This window comes from Rhinopithecus bieti, unplaced genomic scaffold (assembly GCF_001698545.2).
Source record: "Rhinopithecus bieti isolate Rb0 unplaced genomic scaffold, ASM169854v2 scaffold_22039, whole genome shotgun sequence".
Taxonomy (NCBI): Eukaryota; Metazoa; Chordata; class Mammalia; order Primates; family Cercopithecidae; genus Rhinopithecus; species Rhinopithecus bieti.
The window spans coordinates 875,851-899,025 of record NW_016810828.1 but is presented as its reverse complement, the minus strand read 5'-3'; the positions used below and the strand labels follow the sequence as shown (position 1 = coordinate 899,025).

Sequence of the window (23,175 nt, the reverse complement as noted above, 5' to 3'; positions counted from 1 at the left end):
ACCAGAACATATTTAAACTCAGAGGGGGTATGCTATCTCTGGGGAATTTGCCCTGAGACTATTTTGATACATGAATTAGGAGTATGTTTGGTGATAGTTTCAACATACTACATATGCTCTTTATAATTTGGAAAGAGTGGAGAAAACAGGAAGAGATTGTTAGCCTAGAAAAACGTTTGAAGGAGTGAGGCGGGATCTAGGGGCCACACAGACAGACCAAACCAGTTTCATGAGTTTACCTGGGGCCAGGTTGAAATGGTTCCTTTCAAAGCTCCTGTAACTGGTTGAACCACATCTCCGCCTCAGGTTTTCTGCAAATTTCATTCATTATTACAACTGGCTTGCTATCACCTAATTCAATTCTTCTTCAGTGAATCTGGCAGTGTACTTCTTAGAAACAACATGAATGATGGCTTAAACCAGTTTCATGTTGAATGTCCCTTCCTGGTTTAGTTCATGTTTTGGGGACTCCTTTTTACATAAGCGGCAATATATCCCTTTTAAGATATTTAGAAGTTTTATAGTCCAGTTTAAATTTTGGTTAGCGAGTTATACAGTTTAGATGGGCAAAGCAGATACAATGCCAGCATAACATTTATTCATTCAAGAAATGTTTACTGAGTGCCTGCTATGTGCCATAAGTAAGACAGCTGTCTCTTTAAGGTTTTAATAATACCTGTTTAGCAATTATTCTTTATCGCTACTGGAGCTGATAGATGCTGTCTGGCACAGAATTTATTTTAGGAATATATGCATATTAATCATGTTTCTGACCTATAACATAATAGTTCACACTCATCAACATTCAAATATTTTTATTCGACCAGCCTGGGCAACATGGTAAAACCCTGTCTCTACCAAAATTAGCTGGGCATGGTGACACATGTCTGTAGACCCAGCTACTGGGGTGGCTGAGGTGGGAGGATTGCCTGAACCTGGGGAGGTGGAGGCTGCAGTGTGCCGAGATCACACCACCACACTTCAGCCTGGGCAACAGAGCGAGATCCTGTCTCAAAAAAAAAAAAGGGCAGGGGGGCGGTGGTGTGTTTTTGGTTCATTGAAGTCTCTGCCTCTCCAGGGTCAGGCAGTCCTCCCACCTCAGCCTCCTTAGTAGCTGGAATTACAGGCACATTCCACCAAACCTGGTTGATTTTTATTTTATTTTTTTGGTGATGACAAGGTCTCATTATGTTGTCCAGGCTGGTCTAGAACTCCTGGACTCAAGTGATCCACCCTCCTTGGCCTCCCAAAGTGTTGGGATTACAGGTGTGAGTCACCATGCCTGGCCAAATTTTTTTTAAAAAATTTGAAACCGGCCGGGCGCAGTGGTTGACGCCTGTAATCCCAGCACTTTGGGAGGCCGAGGCGGGTGGATCAAGAGGTCGAGGTCGAGATCGAGACCATCTTGGCCAACACGCTGAAACCCCGTCTCTACTAAAATACAAAAACTTAGCCAGGTTTGGTGGTATGTGACTGTAATCCCAGTTACTTGGGAGGCTGAGGCAGGGGAATCACTTGAACCTAGGAGGCGGAGGTTGCAGCGAGCTGACATCGCGCCACTGCACTCCAGCCTGGCGACAGAGCAAGACTCCATCTCAAAAAAAAAAAAAAATTGAAACCATACACGCAGGCTCACACATATAGACAAAACCCTCTTCTGACCCACCCGTTTCTACTCTCCTTTCCTTACCACAGAGTTGCTATTCCTGCCATCTTTACTTTCCACCCTCTTGGGCCCACTAGATTAGGCTTTCATTCCACCAAAATTGCTCTTGAAGGTTGCCCTTAATGATACCAAATAATCAAATTTCATTCTTTCTAACAGCACTTTGCATGGTTGATCATTCTCTTTTTTGAAATATTTTCTATACTTTGGACTCCACGACACCATTCACTTATGGTTCTCCTATGGTTCCGGCTGCTCTGTCTCCTTTGCTGGTTCCTCTTCGTTTACCTAACTTCTAAATATTGGAGGGACCTGGGCTTATATACTGGTGTTTTGTTTTTTTGTTTTTATCTGCCTATATTATGATCTCATCCAGTCCTACGAACTTTTATCTTTATTTTCAATTTTATTTTGTTACAATAATACATACACATTTAAAAAGGTTAAGTAGTACCAAAATGGTTATGATAAAATGCAGCATTTCCCTTCCCCATCCCTCTCTACTTTTTTCCCTCCTTCCTAGAGATAACTATTTTTTTATGCTTCTAGCTCTCTCTGGCATTTACACCTCTACCTAATTTGTAAATAATAGGCATATACTACCTTTAGCTACTATCTATCAGCTTCATATTGTAGTAGATGAGAACTTGTCTGTCTTACAATGCCATTCCGTCTTCTGCTATCCTTAATCTTCTCAATACAGTTACATTACAACAGTTGGTCAAATCAATAATCAGTGTTTACATTATTACATATATGTGAATATAATTCCCAGCAGTGTCGCAGTGTTTTATGATTGTGTTTTTGATATATCTTCCAGTTTGCTATCTGCTGGAAACCCATTCACCGTTCTTAAACTTGATTTATGGTTTCTTTCCGTTGTTGAATCCAATCTGATTCTTTTTAAAACATGCTCTGTTGCTTGTTATAGTTTCCAGTTTCCTGCTGAAATTTTCAATCATAATTTTTGTGTCCTTTAACATAGCAAATATAGTTGTTTTATTATTTCTGTTTAATAATTGCAATATCTGGATTCTTTCAGGGCTGTTTGACATCACTTATTTCTGTTGGTTCCTGTTTTTGTTAACTAGTCTTACGGGTTCTAGTTAGATTCTCTGGGTCCTTAGTCTGTCTTTCTATATTTAGATTTATTCCCTATTTGGTGAAGCATATCCATCAAGTTAAAAGTATGTTACAATGGCAGAAACATGGTAAGGACAGCAGTTGACATGGCTATCTCTCATATCACACTGCCCCAATCAGGACTGCTGTGCAGTTGTCATTTTAACATCACGACTTCACCACCAGCATGGAGAGTCTTTTCCTTTTCTCTGTGTTGAATCTCTTATGTTCTGCATTCCGTATTTTCTTCTTTCTCAGATGACTCTCTCATCTTAGTACAGGCAATGTGATTGCGTGATGTAGTAGACAGAATACTGGTTCCCTAAAACGTCCACATTCTAATCTCTAAAACTTACGAATATGTTTCCTTAAATGGCAAAAGAGACTTTGAAGATGTGATCACATTAAGAATGTTTAAATTGGGAGATTATCCTGGATTATTTGGGTGGCCACATGTAGTAATGAAGGTCCATATAATAAGATAGTGGGAGGTATATGTGTGCATGTGTATGTATGTATGAGAAAGAGACAGACAGAGACAGTGAGAGATAGAGAGAAGAGAGAGCCGCACTGGTTTTAAACATGGATGTATGAAGGAAGGGGCCACAAGACAAGGAACGCAAGCAGCCTCTGGCAGCAAGGAAGATAAGGAAATGGATTCTCCTCTAGAGCCTCTGGAAGGGAAACAGTCCTGCTAACATCTTGATTTAGGAATTCTGATCTCCAGAATTGTAAGAGAATAAATTTGTGTTATCTTAAGCCACCAAGTTTGTAGCAATTTGTTATAGCAGCAAAGAAAATCAATATAAATGATAATTTTTTCAGATTTTTTTTTTTGAGACGGAGTCTCACTCTGTCGCCCAGGCTGGAGTGCAGAGGCGTGATCTTGGCTCACTGCAACCTCCGTCTCCTGGGTTCAAGCAATTTTCTTGCCTCAACCTCCCAAGTAGCTGGGATTACAGGTGCCCACTACCACACCCGGCTAATTTTCATATTTTTAGTAGAGACAGGGTTTCACCATGTTGGCCAGGCTGGTCTCGAACTCCTGACCTCAAGTGATCTGCCCGCCTTGGCCTCCCAAAGTGCTGGGATTACAGGTGTGAGCCACCACGTTCAGCCTAATTTTGTTCAGATGTTACAAGCGTCTATAGTCAATCTTCACATTGCCAGTTTGGTTGGTTATAGGATTCTAGGTTGGAAGGCATTTTCCATCACATTGAAGATACTCTTCCATTGTCTTCTTCCTTCAGATGTTGCTGAGAAGCCCAGAGTCATTTTTATTATCATTCCTTGTACAGGGCCCATTTTTTCCCCCTCTCCAGACACTTAGAACATTATATCTTTGTCTCTAATGTTCTGATATTTCACAATGTATGGGCCTATAAGAGTAGAAAATTCCACGTCAGAAACCTGATGCTTTAAAATTCCATAAATATAACAAAAACACAAGCAAAAAATTGGGGAAAATATTTGCAACTTGAAAAATAAAGAGTTATTACTCTTACAATAGAAAGTACTCTTAGAAGAAAAAATAAATTCTCCAAAAGAAATATTCAAAATAGCAATTTAAAAGAGTACATCTGTAGGTCTAGAACTGAAAGGGGAAAAAAAAGGAAAAAAGTACAAAAGTGTACCAAAAATCAAATAAGAAACAAGTAAAAAAAATCCATAGCCTTACTAGAAATAAAATAAATGCAAATTAAAACTGTGAGAAATAATTTTTCACCTTTTCAATTGGTGAAGATTAAAAAAACCTCAAAATAGCTAATGTTGGTTAGATTTCAGTACTTTTATACACTGTCGTTAGAAATGCAGTCAACCATCTTTTCTAGATGAGGCAAAATTTCATAAACCAGATCAAAAGCTTTTAAAAATGTCTACATTAGGCCAGGTACAGTGGCTCAGGCCTATAATCCCAGCATGTAGGGACTGAGGTGGGAGGATCACTTGAGCCCAGGAGTTGGAGATCAGCCTGTGCAACATAGTGAGACCCTGTCTCTACAAAAAATAAAACAATTAGCTACGCATGGTGGATGTGCCTATAAGTCCTAGCTGCTTGGGAGGCTGAGGTGGAAGGATCATTTGAGCCCAGGTGTTTGAGGCTACAGTGAGCTATGATTGCACCATTGCACTCTACCCTGGGTGACACAGTGGGACTCTTGTCTCAAAAAAAAAAAAAAAAAAAAAAAAAAATTCAGTACTTGGAATTTATTGCAACAAAATACTAATGAATGACACATGAGCATAAAGAGTTAGCTACCATCTTGGCCATTTTGTTTACAACATTAAGAAAGTGGAAACAGGTCAGGTGGGGTGACACATCTGTAACCCCAGTGCTTTAGGAGACTGAGGCAGAAGGACTGTTTGAGGCCAGGAGTTCAAGATCAGCCTGGGCAACACAGTGAGACCCCTATCTCTACAAAGAATTTGAAAATTAGCTGGGTATGGTGATGTCTGCCTGTAGTACTAGCTACTTGGGAGGCTGAAGCAGGAGGATCATTTGAGCTCAGGAGTTTGATGCTACAGTGAACTATGATTGCACCACTGCATTCCACTCTGGGTGATGGAGTGAGATCCTGTCTCTTTAAAAGAGAAAAGAAAAAAAAAAAAAAAAGAGCAGAAACAACCTAAATACTCAACAATAGAAAATTGGCTTAAATCACTCCCATGGCAATGGGATGTTTCAGCAGTTTTAAAGCTAATAAAAAGGCCACTAGCCTGAGGTTGTCTCAGCACCCTGAGCCCTTACATAAGCAAGTTGAAGCCTTATGTATGTATGTATGTATGTATGTATGTATTTTTATGAGATGGAGTCTCACTCTGTCACCCAGGCTGGAGTGCAGTGGCATGATCTCAGCTCATCGCAATCTCTGGCTCCCGGGTTTAAGCGATTCTCCTGCCTCAGCCTCCCGAGTAGCTGGGATTACAGGCACACACCACCACTCTGGGCTAATTTTTTGTATTTTTGGTAGATGGGGTTTCACCATGTTGGCCTGGTTGGTCTCAAACTCCTGACCTCAAGTGATTGGCCTGCCTTGGCCTCCCAAAGTGCTGGGATTACAGGTGTGGGCCACTGTGCCCAGCCCAAAGCCTAATTTAGAGGTATTTCTTATAACTGAGTTAAATAGACAAACAAAAATACAGCCCTAACCAATCACAAACAGCCACTGAGTGAATTGGCTATATAACTAGGGGTCTCCCATCGGACTACACCCAAATAAGGCAAACACTTAGCTGTAGCAATTCAGGTAATTTCTTTACTTTGCTTCTGCGTTCAGCCTATAAAAGGTAGCTGCTTCCAGAACAGAGCCCATAACTTCTTTTGGTCTTGGTGCTTCCCAATTCATGAATCATTCTTTTACTCAAATAAATGTGTTAATTTCATTTAAAGAATATATATAATATATATTTTTAACAGCTAGATATAGTATTAAATTTATCATATAGGAAGTGGTCAGTATTGGTAAGAGGTTGACTCATGGGGAACTGAAATTAGATTTGGTGAGAAAAAAAATCTGCACTCTGTCCATTTATTAATAGAATGTTTTCTTTCTAGAGATGAACTATTTCTACTTCTAAACGTTGAGGAGATACAAAGAAAGGCTTTTGGCTAGACATGGTGGCTCACACCTGTAATCCCAGCACTTTGGCAGGCTGAGGCAGGAGGATCACTTGAGTCCAGGAGCTCAAGGCCAGCCTGGGCAAAAAGCAAGACCCCATTTCTATTAAAAAAAAAAAAAAAAAAAACAGGCTTTCAGCAATGATAGTGATAAAATTACAAAAAAAAAAAAAAAAAAAAAAACAGTAACTAACATTGAGTACTTACTGTGTTCCGGGCAACCTGTCAGGTATTTAATATATTTTATTTAATTCTCACAGTAGTCCTTTGGGGTAGGTAGTATTCTTTATCATCTTTAGGTGTGAAGACCGAGGCTTGGAGATGTTGAGTGAACCACCTAGAGTGACACAGCTGATAAATATTGTAGTTAGAATTTAAAATCTGGCAGTCAGGATTCCAGACATTCTTATCCACTGGACTGAACTGCCTCAAGTAAGTAAAGCATCTCCGTTAGTGGAGATCCCCTAGTAGCCTTTTGTTCTGGGAGACACCCCGAGGGATCATTTTAATTAGGTAGATGTAAGGAAACACAGGGGAAGGCTGTAGCTGGACATGTGGGAATTGACAATGAAGCTCTTTTCATCATTTTCTTTGGTACAAGAAGTTCAAAGGCTGCTGGGAGAAAGTCAGCAAATTTTCCCAAAGACGAAGCTTCTGGGAAGGCAGTTACTGAGACCCCTGATCACTTCCTTTAGGAGGGTTAATGTTACTCTATCACCTCTGGACTGAAGTGGCCCTGACCTGACAAGGCAGCAAAAGACAGGAGAAATTCACCATGGAGAGGGGAGCTTGGACTGTTTATCTGGGCTTAACAATCCTGGCTGCAACAACAAGTTTCTAGCTCAGTTCCTACAAATTTTACTCTAGCATCACAGGTGAGTCCTAGGAAAAAAGCCCTTTGTGTTTGTAACTTTGGAACCATAGATTGCCAGAGTATTTAAATTTTTTTTTTCTCTTGGTGACGGAGTCAGTCTTGCTCTGTCACCCAGGCTGGAGTGCAATGATGCGATCTCGGCTCACTGCAACCTCTGCCTCCCGGGTTCAAGCGATTCTCCTGCCTCAACCTCCCAAGCAGCGTGTGATCCACCTGCCTTGACCTCCCCAAGTGCTGGGATTACAGTCACGAGCCACCGCACCCGGACCAGAGCATTTAAATTTTAATAGCTCCATCTTGTGAAAGATCTTGCTACAGTAGACATTCTATGTCTCAACAGTGACACCTTGTGGGACAGAGGAGGCAGAGGCTGGGGTCTGTTTGGACTGGAGTAGTTTTCCGTCTTTTCTTCACCACCACGCCCGGCTAGTTTTTTGTATTTTTAGTAGAGACGGGGTTTCACCGTGTTAGCCAGGATGGTCTCCGCTGGCCTCGGCCTCCCAAAGTGCTGGGATTACAGGCGTGAGCCACCGTGCCCGGCTCCATCTTTCTTTCTTTCTTTTTTTTTTTTTGAGGCGGAGTCTCGCTCTGTCGCCCAGGCTGGAGTGCAGTGGCCGGATCTCAGCTCACTGCAAGCTCCGCCTCCCGGGTTTACGCCATTCTCCTGCCTCAGCCTCCCGAGTAGCTGGGACTACAGGCGCCCGCCACCTCGCCCAGCTAGTTTTGTATTTTAGTAGAGACGGGGTTTCACTGTGTTAGCCAGGATGGTCTCGATCTCCTGACCTCGTGATCCGCCCGTCTCGGCCTCCCAAAGTGCTGGGATTACAGGCTTGAGCCACCGCGCCCGACCGGCTCCATCTTTCTTAAAGTCAGTTACAAGCAGGATTGATCCTTTGGGCTCTGTTCTTGAACTTAACATGAAAAGGACAAAAACACATAGAAAACATGATGTACTGTGTACACCTAATCAATTTAAATGTTGAGTTTTGATTTTACTCATAATTCATTAAGCATAAAGATTAAAAGTAAAATAATACACTACTTTTCATCTAACAGGTTAATATATATAAAAAAGTAGGATAGAATTTAGTGTTAGTGAGGGTATATGGAAATTATCAAAAACTGTTACTGGAAATAAAAAATCATGCAAAAAGTTGGAAGCTAATCTAGGATAACATACACCCAAATTTAAAATGCACATACTCTATAATCCAGTAATGCCATCATTAAGAATTTAGGAGTGTTGCCAGGCGCGGTGGCTCATGCCTGTAATCCCAGCATTTTGGGAGGCTGAGGTGGGTGGATCATGAGGTCAGCAGTTCGTGACCAGCCTGACCAACATGGTGAAACCCCATCTCTACTAAGAATACAAAAATTAGCTGGGCATGGCGGCGGGCGCCTGTAATCCCAGCTACCCAGGAGGCTGAGGCAGAAGAATAGCTTGAACCCGGGAGGTGGAGGTTGCAGTGAGCTGAGATGGCGCCATTGATTGCACTCCAGCCTGGGCAACAGAGCAAGACTCCGTGTCAATAGGAGTGTTTTCTAGTGATTTTTTCGTTTGTTTATTGTATCAATTAGGATGCAGTCATTTGTAAAGAACAACAACAAAAAACCCAATTCAAACATGTTTAAACAATGGAGGGGATTTATTAGGCAATGGACCGAGATCTCAGAAATAGAGTGGTCTTCACCTGGGGTTTCACTCAGCATCTCAGAGATATCATCATCCACCCTGTTTCTTTCTGTTTTCTGGCTTCTGGGACATCAGGCTAATTCCCTATCAAAGTTATAAGATGGCTGACAACAACTCCCAAGGTATAGTGGACATATGTTTTCTTTATGGCCACAAGGCACCCTGAAAACCTTTCCTATGGAGACTTCTCCATCTTATAAGTTCTTATTTCGTCAATGTGAAATTCAGAAATTCTGTTTCCCAGTCTCCTGTGCAGCTCTGTGAAATCTGGTGACATGAAGATACAAGCACCATGCAGAAACCCTCCTTGCAAGAGTGGCAGTACTACCTCCAGAAGCAGCAGCTGCAGAGGTTCAGGTGAAAGTCCCTAGGACCCAGCACCCTTTGCCAGTGGGGTATTTGTGCTCATTGGGAGCAACAGTGGTGTTTTCTTTGGAGCAGTTCTACAATAGGATAAATTGTGCGGCCCTAAAGGCGGATTCTGTGGTCTTCCAGAGAGTCTATGGACTCCCTGGTATCCTTTAATAAATTTGCTTTCTGCTTAAATTATCCACAGTTCATTTCTATTGTGTGCAAGAACCCTAACACACAGAGATACGCTTTTTCAGCCACATCTAGAGAGACGGGTCACTTTCAGAAATTCCCTCAAAAGAGCTAAGAAGCTTCCTTCTCTGATATCTCTGGCAAACCTCTTTTTATATCTCTATAGTCAGAATTGGGTCATGTTTTTTCTTTTCTTGTTTTTTTTTTTTCTGTACTACTGGGGCTTGAGGACGGGATTATGATAATGATCGAAGGCCTGAGCCACATCCTTATCCCTTAAGGCTTAAGACAAAGAACAAAGAGGGAGAGGTGAGGACATCCAGGTGAGATCAGGATACTAACTTCAGAGAGGGGTGAATGAGTGAAAGTATATGGGAGGTAGAAGAACCACAACACCTACCAGACAGCAACTTACATCAAACCCCTTGAACTTCCAAGCTTGCTCCTCACATGTGTGGAGAAGTCTGCATAAACCACTATATCATGTTGCTGTTGGTCACCACCTGGAACATCTGGACAGAGTCCCCAGGATAGGATATAGCTTCCTTTCCATGGGGCTAGTCACATTCTTTGCTGTCTTGTTTCTTCATTCTGCCTTTAAGGAGGGTTGAGTCAACAAAGAAAATGGCAATGACTTTCTCTTTAGTTTAATGGAAAATTCCTCTGGAAGTTCACCCCTCATTGATGTACTCCACTTCCTTATTTTTCTCCCCTATTCTTAGGAGCCAGTATCTCTGCAGCAATGCTTCCTTCTTCTCACCTCTCAAAGCAAGACTTTACTCATTCTTTGGAACAACCCATCCCTTGCAAATAGATCAGATTATACCCCTAGCAGTATATTTCTCAAAAATTGGAGCGTGTTCTGAGCAATATGCCTTTTAAGTTAATTTTACCCTTAGTACTAGTGACATTTGGGACTGGATAATATTTTTGTTATGAGAGACTGTCCTGTGCATTGTAAAATGTTTAGAAGCATCTCTAACCTCTATCCACTAGAGGCTAGTAGCATCCTATCCCACTAAGTTGTGCAACCAAAAATGTTCACTGGAGAGCAAAATTACCCATTTGATAACAAGTAAGCTAGAATAATACTCTGGGGGAGAGTGTGCTGGGTAAGGGTAGAGGAGTTCTCTCATATTCCAAGTTAGGATGGAGTACGTGGGGAACTTTATTCAGGTTTCACCAAAAAGTAAAGGACAGGTGAAGAAACTCACGTCTCCTGTGAGTTATTAATGAACTTATTTGTTCTCCTGACTGTGCTGCAGGAGACTGCTGAATCACCATTTCCCAAGGACAAATATTAATTTTCATAGAGAGTACAGCCTAACCACAAGGTAGAAGATACTTGCCCATCTGTCCATCTGTCCTATAATTTCACAAGGCCATCTCTCTCTCTGTTTTTTTTTTTTTTTGAGATGGAGTCTCGCTTTGTCACCCAGGCAGTAGTGCACAATCTCAGCTCACTGCAACCTCTGCCTCCTGGGTTCAAGTGATTCTCCTGCCCCAGCCTCCTGACTAGCTGGGATTACAGGCGCCTGCCACCACGCCCGGCTAATTTTTTTGTATTTTTATTACAGACGGGTTTTCACCATGTTGGCCAGGCTGGTTTCAAACTCCTGACTTCAAGTGATCCGCCCTCCTTGGCCTCCCAAAGTGCGGGGATTACAGGCGTGAGTCACTGCTCCCAGCCATGGCCACATCTCTTATAATGAGGTATGACAAATTATTATTCAGCACAGACTTAATCCACCAATCTTGCTTTCAAATGTATCTTCTTTGGATCATCCCTGAGTAATATTTTTTAAAATTCCCTTAGCTACTCACAGAGTTGGCCAAAGATGAGAAATTATTACTTGGAAATGTAATCCTATAGTTTTTTTTTTTATGATGGTGGTTGCTGTTACTTGGTACACAGGTATTTTGGGTTATCTGATCCAAAAGTTTGATATTTCAGACTTTTATCTGTACTGTGGCTTTTAGCTACATTTTTTTTTTTTCTGGATAATTTTAGCCTTTAGCATTATGAAATGTCCTTAACTACATTTAAGCCTTTTTGGTCTGAAGTGTTTGATATCAAAAGAACGATCCTGCATTCCTATTATTTCCATTTGTCTGGTGTTTTAGTTAGTCCAGGCTGTTATAGACTGGGTGGCTTCAACAACATTTATTTCTTACAGTTATGGAGGATGTGAAGTCTAAGAGCAGGGTGCCAGCATGATTGGGTTTTGGTGAGTGCCCTCTTACTGCTTTGCATACAGATACCTTTTTACTGTATCCTCACGTAGCAGAGTGAGAGAGGAAGCAAGCTCTGTTGTGCCTCTTCTTACGAGGGCACTAATCCTATTCATGAGGGCTCTGCGCTCACAACCTAATTACCTTCCAAAGGTCCCACCTCCAAATACCATCGCATTTGGAACTGAGCTTCCAGAAGTGACTGTTGGCCGGGCGTGGTGGCTCATGCCTGTAATCCCAGCACTCTGGGAGGCCGAGGCAGGCAGATCACGAGGTCACGAGATCCAGACCATCCTGACTAACAAGGTGAAACCCCGTCTCTACTAAAAATACAAAAAGTTAGCCGGGCATGGTGGTGGGCGCCTGTAGTCCCAGCTACTCAGGAGGCTGACGCAGGAGAATGGTATGAACCCGGCAGGCGGAGCTTGCAGTCAGCCAAGATAGCGCCACTGCATTCCAGCCTGGGTGACAGAGTGAGAATTTGTCTCAAAAAAAAAGAAGTGACTGTTGGGGGTACACATTCAGTCCACAGCACCTAGTTTGTCTATTTGTTTCTATTTAGCCTTTCTGAATCATTTTGTTTTAGGTATGTTGCTTGTACGTACCATAATGATAGTGTATTGGTTAGCTTCTGTTGCATAACAAACCATACCAAAACTTAGTGGCTTAAAAACCAGCCATTTATTTAGTTCATAATTCTGTAGGTTGGCTTAACATTTCTGGTCTACATTGGCTCAGCTGATCTCTCAAGTGATTGCTTTTGTGTCTGAGGTCATCTAGGGTGTTGCCTGGTGGTTGGATGATCTAAGATAGCCTTGTTCATATGTCTGACAATTAGCAGACTGTTGGTTAGGGCTAGGAGAGTGACTCAACCATGTGTCTCATAATCCAGCAGGCAAGATGGCACACATGGAGGTCACAGGGTTGCAAGTGCAGTAAGAGAGGACAAATCGTGATGACTGAAGTGTCTGCTTACATCACAACTCCTAATGCCCCATTGGCCAAAGCAGCTCACATCAACAACCCAGACTTAAAGGGTGGAGAAAAAGACTCCACTTCCTGATGGGAAGATCTGCAATGTCATACTGCAAAATCATGACAAAGGGAGAGGAAGAGTATGTGGCCAATTTTATAATCTATTACATTGGGTTTTCTTTTGTGAGTCATTTTAAAAGTCTTTTTCTTTACTTCCTTTTTTCTTTACTTCCTTCTGCTATTCGATTTTTCAGCTTTAAGCGACATTCATTGATATCATTTAAATATCTTTTGACTCCCATCAATTACCTATTTACCAATAAATTTACTTATTTTACTTTTCCTTTCTGATGACTGCAATGTACTATGAAATGGATCCAAAAAGCAACGTAGATTTATGGGTGGATAGAGGGAAGATCAGACGGACAGATATGAGATAAAGCATGCATAGTAAAATGTTAATGTTAGAATCTAGGTGGTGGGTAGGTGGGCATTCACTGCAAAACTCTATGCTGTGTCTGAAATTTTTAAAATGAACTGTGAAGTTGAGGCAGGAGAATCCTTTGAGTCCAGGAGTTTGAGACCACCCTTGACAACATAGGAAGATTCCGTCTTTGCAAAAAAATACAAAAAATAGATAAATAAATAAGCCGGGCATGGTAGTGTGCACCTGTAGTCCCAACTACTTGGGAGGCTGAGGTGGTATAATTGCTTGAGCCTTGGCCTGGAAGGTTGAGGCCGTTGTGAGCCGTGATTACACCACTGCACTCTAGCCTGGACGAAAGAGCAAGACCCTGCCTCAAAAAAAAGGAAAAGGAAATATTGGAAGAAAAAGAACATAGGAGCCACCTTGAGGGTGTTCATATTAGTCAAATCTTGGACAATTTGAGCATCAAAATAAATAATAATAATGGTTTATAATCTACTAAACTGAATAAAAATCCATGGGTTCATGCTGGTATAAACATATACATGAATAAATAAATACAGGAAAAAAGAAAATTCTTCTTCTAGAATAATGCCAGCTAATAGATATAGGCATAATAAGGAATAAGAAAATTGCCATTTTGCAATCATCATAGAAATACTAGATTCATGCAAGAATCATCAAAGTATGCTAAAACTAGTGGAAGAAAGTTTAATGTGGAACAGCATTTTATATAGCCTCAAATTATATTCCCACAAATTAGCTGTTAATTACAAAGGGAAAAGAATAATTTTTCCAACGAGACACCTGGTGGTTTTCATTCTATCTAATCATCCCTCCAACCTTTTTTTTTGTTTCTATTGGATCTTCCTCCCGCGGCCCTCCCCCCTCTCCTTATTCTGGGCTAGCTGTACTTTTTGCTTGCTGCAGAGCTGCCATTTTACCACTTTCCTTAACTGCTTTCCTAGACCTCCTCCTATGGACTATTTGCCGAACTACCTTATATAAGGGTGGAATAAAGATCTCTGTAAATATATACAATAGATTAATAGATTGGTCATAGAATTCTCTTGAATTACATTTTGTTTGGCACACAGTGGAAGCTCCAAAAATATTTGCTGAATAACTCAGTCTGGTCATTCAAGTGTTACCAAAACTTTGTACCAAGAAGTTTGTGGGATTTGGTTTTCATTTCAATTGTGAAATGAAATTGCATACATTTTGTATATATGTTTACTTTTCTAAAATTTATCTTATTACAGTGTTCTACATGTTCAAAGAAACTTCTCTATTAACAAACTATAGACATGATATCTGAAAGTAATCTTTATGCATAATTTTCTTCTAAGAAACTCAAATGTGCTTTATATGAAGAATCACTAATAACCATTTACTTACTACTCTCTGCTACTAAGTCTTGAACAGAGAGCTAATGTATGCCTAAGGGAAAACCGATTAAAGAAACACTCTTTTTTTTTTTTTTTTTGAGACGGAGTCTCCCTCTGTTGCCCAGGCTGGAGTGCAGTGGCCGGATTTCAGCTCACTGCAAGCTCCGCCTCCCGGGTTCACGCCATTCTCCTGCCTCAGCCTCCCAAGTAGCTGGGACTACAGGCGCCCACCACCTCGCCCGGCTAGTTTTGTATTTTTTAGTAGAGATGGGGTTTCACCGTGTTAGCCAGGATGGTCTCGATCTCCTGACCTCGTGATCCGCCCGCCTCGGCCTCCCAAAGTGCTGGGATTACAGGAGTGAGCCACCGCGCCCAGCCCAAGAAACATTCTTATATAGCTCCAAAAACGAATTAACAACAACAGTCAGGGTGAAAGGGGGAGGGTGCTCCCTTTAACTTGAAATGCTTAAACAAATACTGGATTGTAGTGAAAATGGGAGTCTTGAAATGTATCCTTAATGTCCAGATACTCACAAGGTAACTTTCAATTATCCAGAATTATTTTTTACTCTATAGAGCAATTCTTCCAAAATAGTGCATAAATTTATTCTCAGAAGTTATCTCATTCAAGTAAAGTGACTCTCACCCAAGAGAGACACTGGTAGCAAAGGGCAGTAGTTACTTAAACAGCAGTGAAACTGATACTAGAGAACTGCCAACTGATGAAAATTTAATCCGCAGTATATGGGATTGGAATGGGCTTATACAGGGAGTAATTCTGAATATAAGGTGTTCAGTAGTTTCTATTTCTTTAAAATTTTCTGTACAAAGTGGAAAAAATGTACACACCCATATTTGAAAATGGGTAATTTTCTTTCATTCATCAATTTTTAAAGGTAAATATGCTAGTAAATTAATGAGACAAATAGTTCTCTATCGCACGTTGCAAAAAATCTAGGGCCCTGGTCCCTTACCATTGCCTTTTTTCCATTCCGTACAAGAGATGTGTCTTCCCAGGGCACACAGGAGCCATCCTTGATGTTTTTTGTTTCATCAAGTCTATTTGGGTGTTCCTTTCCCATGCTTCCTCTCCTCTAGATTCCCCCCTCTACCTCATACTCTAGGTTTATCCTGAGTGTGGAGTAAGGAAGTATGACTACCACATTTACATTTTCCTTTTGTTCTTCACCTTCTCTCTCTTAGACTCTTCCGCTCAGCACACCAACAGGACTTTCTTGCACTGCAGAAGCTTCCCTTACATCAAATCCTTATACTGTTTACTTTCATTTATTGTAAAAATATTACAGTCTTCTGAATCTCACTTCTGTAAGCCTCTTTTCTCCTTAACAACAAAGGCTCCTCCAAAAATCGTAAGTGCTTACTTTCAGGCTATTGTCTCAATGTGGACTGGAAACACACTATTCTGAAACTCAAAGCTACCTTTAGCAGGGTTCTGTCCATTCGAAGAGGCAACTATTTCCACTGGTTCAATCAGTGGGGTTAATGACAGGCCCAGAACTAGGAATTTTCGAGAAAGAAAATCCATTGACTTAATATTCCCAAAATGTACTTGTTATGCTGAGAACACACACTAAGAATATATGGCATTTCATTACATAGATGAAAAACTAACATCATCATAAGCAAGTTTGGAAGCAGTGAAACACACCCTCGGAAGGCATTATGAACGCTCCCTAATATCTGATTCTCCCTTCCCAGTCCCATTGCAGTTTGGTGGAGCCATATGAAAGGTTCTAGCTAGTGAAATACAAGTGGAAGTGGGAGGGCTGAGGTAGTGACAAGCCACTGCATGATGCTATAGATTCCCTCTTCTGCAGCGAAAGTGGAATCTCATGTTGGGACGGCAGAGTTACAAGATCAAAGTGGTCTGGATTGCTCAGACACTGGTTGGAGGACAACTCTAAGCCTGTTCCATATTAGACTTTGTGTGAGCAAAGAACAAATGTTTATTAAGATACTATCTTTGAGTTTAAAATTGAAACTGAGTGCCTGCTATACCAAGTGATACAGACATATCGGTATACAAAACACACAATTTTTGCCCTCATGGAGGTTACATTCTAGTGGGGAAGTCAGATAAAAATTAAATCAACAAACAAAATACTTGCAAGTTAGGATAAGTGTTATGAAGGAACTAATGGCTGTGCTAGAGGTTAACAAGGGAGGGAATGTACTTTAGATAGTATAATGATGAGGAGAGGAGACCTTTCAACTAAGACATGAAGAAAGGGAGAAAACATTCTAGGTCACATGAGGCAAGAAAGACCTTGGTGAGTTTGAGAAACTAAAAAGACCATTGTGACTCAGTGGTAACAAATGAGGAACAAGAGGCAAAATATGAAGTTGCAGAGAAAGACCATCATGTTGTGGTAGGGAGTTTGGTTTTCATTCTAAGCCACCAGATAGCATCACCTTAATCTTCCTTCGGTCAATGTCACAAAACTAACCACATTTATGTTAACTTTCTTTTCCCCGTCATCTGCCTCAACAAATGTCATGTCCCTCATCTTTCTGACGGCTAATTACTCTCTTTGTATCCTCCCTCCTCTGGTTACCCTTTCTCCTCCTCTTTTCACATACTTTGCTTCTTCATTATCTTCCCAATGGGTCAGTCCTGTCAACCAACCTACAAGACACCACCCATCCCCGACGCTCTTCCATGGGTTATCAACTGGTAATGATTCTACTAACCACTCAGCTGTTCTGGCCCCAAAACCAGGATCTATCCTTGACCACTCCCTTTACTTTCCTATGCAATTCATTGGTAAATTCTTCAGTTTTAAACTCAAAGATATTAACCGTTTGGTTCACTCTTGTTAATGTTAGCTTTCATGATCTTGTCTTGATTTCTGAAATGATCTCATGATTTGCCTCATTGTTTCCATTCTTTCCTTCTTCTAATGTTTTATTTATGCATCAGCCAAGGGTGGCTACTTATTTTAACCTAGAATAACTTAATTAAAATAAACAAAACTTTTTATAAATTGTGGTAAAATAGGCCAGGTGCAGTGGCTCACGCCTGTAATCCCAGCACTTTGTGAGGTTGAAGTGGGTGGATCACTTGAGGCCAGGAGTTCCAGACCAGCCTGGCCAACGTTGCGAAAGCCAGTCTCTACTAAAAATACAAAAATTAGCCAGGCCTAGTGGCATGCACCTGTAGTCCCAGCTGCTCAGGAGGCTGAGGCAAGAGAATAGCTTTAACCTGGCAGGTGGAGGTTGCAGTGGGCTGAGATTGTGCCACTGCACTCCAGCCTGCGTGACAGATTGAGACTCTGTCTCAAAAAAAAAAAAAAAGTGGTAAAATAAACTTTTACTCTAATGAAAGTAGTCTATGTGCTGCAAAAGTTACAATGAAAAAGATAGGCAAATATAAAAAAGAAAATACACATTTCCACTTCCAAAGATTACCACTACTAACACCTTAGGGTATAAGCCCACTATTTTTTTCATTGTACCTAAATACATAGATGTGCATTTTTAAACCAAAATGGGATGCTGTAACATACTACTTCGTGACTTGCTCTTTTCAGTTAATGATCTTTTCCATGGCAATACAGTTCTATTTTATCCAATACTCAGTCCATCTACATTCATATTTCTTTAATGTTCCTGAAAATGCATTTTATAGATAGTCTGTTCAAACTAGGATCCAATTCAAACTGTTATGTCCCTTAAATTTCTTTTCATAAAGCAGTTGCTTTTTTCATGACAAATTGAAGAGATGGGCCAGTTATCCTGCAGAATGTTTCACCTTCTGGTTTCACCTTCTGTCTAGTTACTTCCTCTGGCATCATTTAGTTTGTTCATCTATCAGTTGTATTTTTTATAAAGTCTGTTAGATGCAAAGGCTTGATACATTCAAGTTAAATATTTTTGCCTGGAATATACCATGACGATACTGTATACTACATTCCATCAAAAGACAAACTATCCGATTGAGCTACAACGTGGTCTTTAAAAAATGTAAATTATAAATGTATATAGCTTCCTCTGCATTTATTATACAATACTAAACAAATTCTTCAACTTGGACTACAAGTTTCTGAACGATTTGATGTCTGCTTACTCATCCAACTTTATTCCATCCCAATTCTATTTGTTTTTAAGAGTCTTGTCATATGTTTCGTTTCTACTCCCGAAACATGGTAAGTGCTTGCCTCCTAGGGCCTCTGCACGCAGGCTTTTGGTTTGGAGACTCTCCTTTGCCACTCCACCTCTCCCCACTCTTCTCCTCTCCTGATGTCAAGCATCTTCTCAAATTACAGGTGTCGTTTTCAATTTATTTAAAATTTTGCTCTGTCTACAAAACAGCAACCAGACACAGGTTCATTTTCAGTTCACCTACTCTGAGAAAACCTACTTTCTTTATCTTATTTAAATTAGGGTCCTCCAAACGATCTTAACAACCCCTAAATCCCAAGCATCCTGCTTTTCTTCCTGATACTTTTTCCGTTTACCTTAATATCTGTGTCAACCTGACAGTAAGCTGCACGATGGCAGGGGTCTTGCCTACCAGGTTCCCTGTGCACTCCGTTCCTGTGCACAGCAGCCCGTCAACAGTAGTTGAATAAACATCATAGGTCACAATAACCCTGGGACTGCGTCTTGGGGAGGTAGCCACAAACTCTAGCAGGTGGCAGTGACAGGAGTACTTCTCCAGGGGGTTGTTCGAGTGGATGAATACTCTTACGTGAAAGTGCTCAGTACACCACTGCGGTAAGAAGGAGGAAGGGAAGAATTCCAGATGCGGAGAAAGTAATATTTTACAGCATAGCACAGCCTGAATTGGCTCCAGGAGGGCGTCGCCGCCGCGGCACCTTCACGTGACCACGAACGGCTTAAGGACCCCCCCCCCGCATCCAGTGCGCCTGCGCTGGAGCTCCCGGAAGTGGCCGGACCCGGAAAGCCAGCGGAGCGCACGTCCGTCAGCCCGTCAGTCCGCCAGACCGGTACCTCTCTCTTCTCGGCCGTCGTAAGCTGTCAGCTGTCTGTTTGGCCCGAACGGCGGCGGAGGCGCTGATCATGGCCACATTCATCTCAGTGCAGCTGAAAAAGACCTCAGAGGTGGACCTGGCCAAGCCGCTGGTGAAGTTCATCCAGCAGACTTACCCCAGCGGCGGGGAAGAGCAGGCCCAGTACTGTCGCGCGGCGGAGGAGCTCAGCAAGCTGCGCCGCGCCGCAGTCGGTCGCCCGCTAGACAAGCACGAGGGCGCGCTGGAGACGCTCCTGAGGTGGGCGCGGGGCTGGGAGTGGGTAGTTTGTTTGCCAGCCGTCCCTCGCCGCCCCTCTTCCTGTCTCCCCCCTTCCCTCAATCCTGTAACCTGGGCCGAGCCGCCCCGCCCCGGCCTGACCGGGCGCGTAGGTGTGGTCTGCATTCTTTGCTGGTGAAAAGGACCCGCCCTGCAGGCTGGCCGTGACTGCCCGTTTGTCCTGCCTGCCCGCCTGCCCCAGCCCTTGGTCGGCGAGGGCTCCGTGGATCAGGTGCCTGGGAGCAGCAGTCTGCCGTGTACTGATTTCTCTTGCCACATTTACTTAGAAGTAGTTTTCACTTTTTTGGGTCTCTAACGAAAGCTTCCCCCTTCCCCCCATTTTTCCATCACTGTCTTTCTTGGGCCAAATTTAAATTTCATAATAGTAGTTGCTTGAAGGAAGTGGGCGAAGTGAGGGAATTGGGACACTGGACCAAATGTCTGATCAACTCATCACATTGTCCACATGAAATGGACCATCTTCCTCAGTTCAAAATAATCAAATGACAGATGGAGAATTCTGAAAGTTAGGAGCTACAAGTATTTGAAATAAAACTCTAGTTACATAATAGAACCGTTCCAGGTAGGTTGTTTAAAAGCAGTTTGTTCACAAACAGGTATATACATAATAGAGTAAATTTGTTATTTTAGCAAATGCTTATTTAGCTCATGCTGATTTAATGAGGGTTCCTTTCGTTATACTTAATAGTTACAAGAATATTTTTGTAGGATTTTTTAGTTAAAAATTTCTTTTGCCTACCTTGTTCATCTCCGTATAGTATATTCTATTTGTTTCACAAGAGAATCACAACTGTATTCCAATCCAAGTAGCAGAAACCCAGGCTGAACTAGCTTGAGCTGAGAAAAGACTTATTCTGTCGCGCACGGTGGCTCACGCCTGTAATCCCAGCACTTTGGGAGGCCAAGGCGGGCGGATCACGAGGTCAGGAGATCGAGACCACCCTGGCTAACCCGGTGAAACCCCATCTCTACTAAAATACAAAAAATTAGCCTGGCGTGATGGTGAGCGCCTGTAGTCCCAGCTACTTGGGAGGCTGAAGCAGGAGAATGGCGTGAACCTGGGATGCGGAACCTGCAGTGAGCTGAAATCGTCACAGCACTCCAGCCTGGGCGACAGAGCGAGACTCCGTCTCAANCCAATCCAAGTAGCAGAAACCCAGGCTGAACTAGCTTGAGCTGAGAAAAGACTTATTCTGTCGCGCACGGTGGCTCACGCCTGTAATCCCAGCACTTTGGGAGGCCAAGGCGGGCGGATCACGAGGTCAGGAGATCGAGACCACCCTGGCTAACCCGGTGAAACCCCATCTCTACTAAAAATACAAAAAATTAGCCTGGCGTGATGGTGAGCGCCTGTAGTCCCAGCTACTTGGGAGGCTGAAGCAGGAGAATGGCGTGAACCTGGGATGCGGAACCTGCAGTGAGCTGAAATCGTCACAGCACTCCAGCCTGGGCGACAGAGCGAGACTCCGTCTCAAAAAAAAAAAAAAAAAAAAAAAGACTTACTCTGCTAACTGAAAAGTCTAGGGATATTCTTTCCTTAGCTTTAGGTATCACTGGAGATCGTTTTGCCTCCATGATGCTTCCTTCGAAAGCTTTGTTCCTGTATTGAGAGGGATGGCTGTAGTGTAATTGCAATCGTCCACAACACTCAGTATCTTACAGAAGAGAGTGCTTTTCTCCTTAGCTCTGGTGGAAGTCCATGGGAGGCTTCTGGGTTGGTTTGCACCCATTTATGTTGGTGGGAAATGGGCTAAGTTAATTGCCCTCATCTGAGTCTTTCAACCGATTTAATTTCCTCTTACCCCATGTATCAAAGCAAGATGACTCCGGACTGGGGAAGGGTTGGTTCTGCAAAGGAAGGGATATTGAATAGATTGCTCAGAGGAATTAAGACCCCTTGGTGTCAAATTTTTAGAGCTAGAACTGTTGGGCTGCAAGGGTAATTAGTCTAATAGCATAAGCAATTTTTTTTAAGTTAACTTAGGAATACTTAGCCATTCTTTAGAATTAACATAATTAAACAATTTCAAGGTAATTTTTATGTAGGCGTGCATAGCATTCAGTGAGGATTTTCCATTAGTAATATTAAGAAAACATAGTTGTGGTATAATGAACCCTGTGATAAAAATCTTGTTGAATATATCAAATTTGGTTCCAGCCCTCAGATTTGGGGTCATCAGAAGCAATTGGTGCATGGGTTTTTAGACTAACAGACATGGGAGGTTGGTGGATAATGGTTTGGATAAGGTTCTCCTGTGAACTTTAAAACTTAATTCATTTGTTCATTTTTTATTCTTTTTACCAGACTTAAATGTGTGAACTCTTCCTAGGTAGTGGACCTGTTGTAGATATAGTCTTTTTGAAACTAACCATGTTTCTTTAGCCACCTCTATATAATCCCCTCCTGGCACATTAATTCAACAAATATTAAGTATTTTCACTTTTTGGTCTTCTAGAGGGGTTAGGGTAAGCTTGGAGATATTACTAAGGTTTATAATGGAGATAGGTACAAAGGTTCCTTAGGTATATATGCTGTAAAATTAGATGTGAATCAGTTGTGTGATGTTCATTCAAATCCGGCAGAATATCTTACTTTTACTAATGATGTTTGGATAATTGTGTAAACTTAACATTAATTTTTTAACTTAATGAACTTTTAAAGTAATGAACTTTAAAAAAGAGAGTTTAAACTAATTCCTAAAGAATTGAAGCTAGCTTGGTAAGTCCTGATATGCAGCTTCATATATAGCTTCAGTGATAGACTTGTTTTCTTATTACTAACTTGTAGGTGTTCTATTAAAATTTCCTAAAATGTACATTTATGCATATTATAATAATGAGAATGAGTACTTAAAACCTCATTTGTTCTGGGTATGGTAGCATGCACTCATAATTCCAGCTGAGGCAGAAGGATCACTAGAGCCCAGGAGTTTGAGGCCAGCCTCAACAACATACTGAGACCCTGTCTCAAAACAAAACAAAACAACAGCAACAACAAAACCCTTTTGTATGATACTTCTTCCTTTATAAAGTGGCTTTTACTAAAAATTGATTAGACCTTGGTAAATGGTGACCTAGGGTGATCAAATGGGAACCCTGCTGGTTTTTTATTTTTTATTTTGTGTTTTATTTGAAGCTCCAGATATACCAGTTACCAGCATTGTGTAATTTCTTTTGTGGTGATCAATTTCTTTAGAGAGAAAGCTTCTAGTCTCCTTCCATGAAAAAGTCTGCTTATCAGCTTTCTAAATTTTATCCTGGGGAATGGAGGTTGGGGATCTTAACAATCACGTATGCAGTCTGTCAGGTACATCTATTTTTTGTATGACCCCTGCATTAGGGTTA

General features: G+C 41.6%; 1 protein-coding gene and 1 long non-coding RNA gene across 4 annotated transcripts in view; one reads left to right on the top strand and one right to left on the bottom strand.

Annotated features, from left to right (window-relative positions):
• Positions 1-6,620: 6,620 nt before the first annotated feature.
• On the bottom strand, positions 6,621-19,098 carry LOC108542767 (uncharacterized). Its single transcript, XR_001889360.1, has 3 exons — positions 19,018-19,098; positions 9,933-10,112; positions 6,621-6,758 (listed from the first exon to the last, which is right to left on the bottom strand). It is a non-coding gene; the product is annotated as an uncharacterized LOC108542767 (long non-coding RNA).
• PDCD6IP (programmed cell death 6 interacting protein) overlaps positions 18,443-23,175 on the top strand; it is a 79,453-nt gene continuing 74,720 nt past the window's right edge. For all 3 annotated transcript variants that reach the window (XR_001889359.1, XM_017892927.1, XM_017892926.1), the window contains exon 1: positions 18,443-19,791. Coding sequence is in view for 2 of the 3 variants with exons in the window: in XM_017892927.1 (XP_017748416.1) it covers positions 19,583-19,791 (209 nt within the window). In the remaining variant the exon portion in view is untranslated. The remainder of the gene's footprint in view (positions 19,792-23,175) is intronic.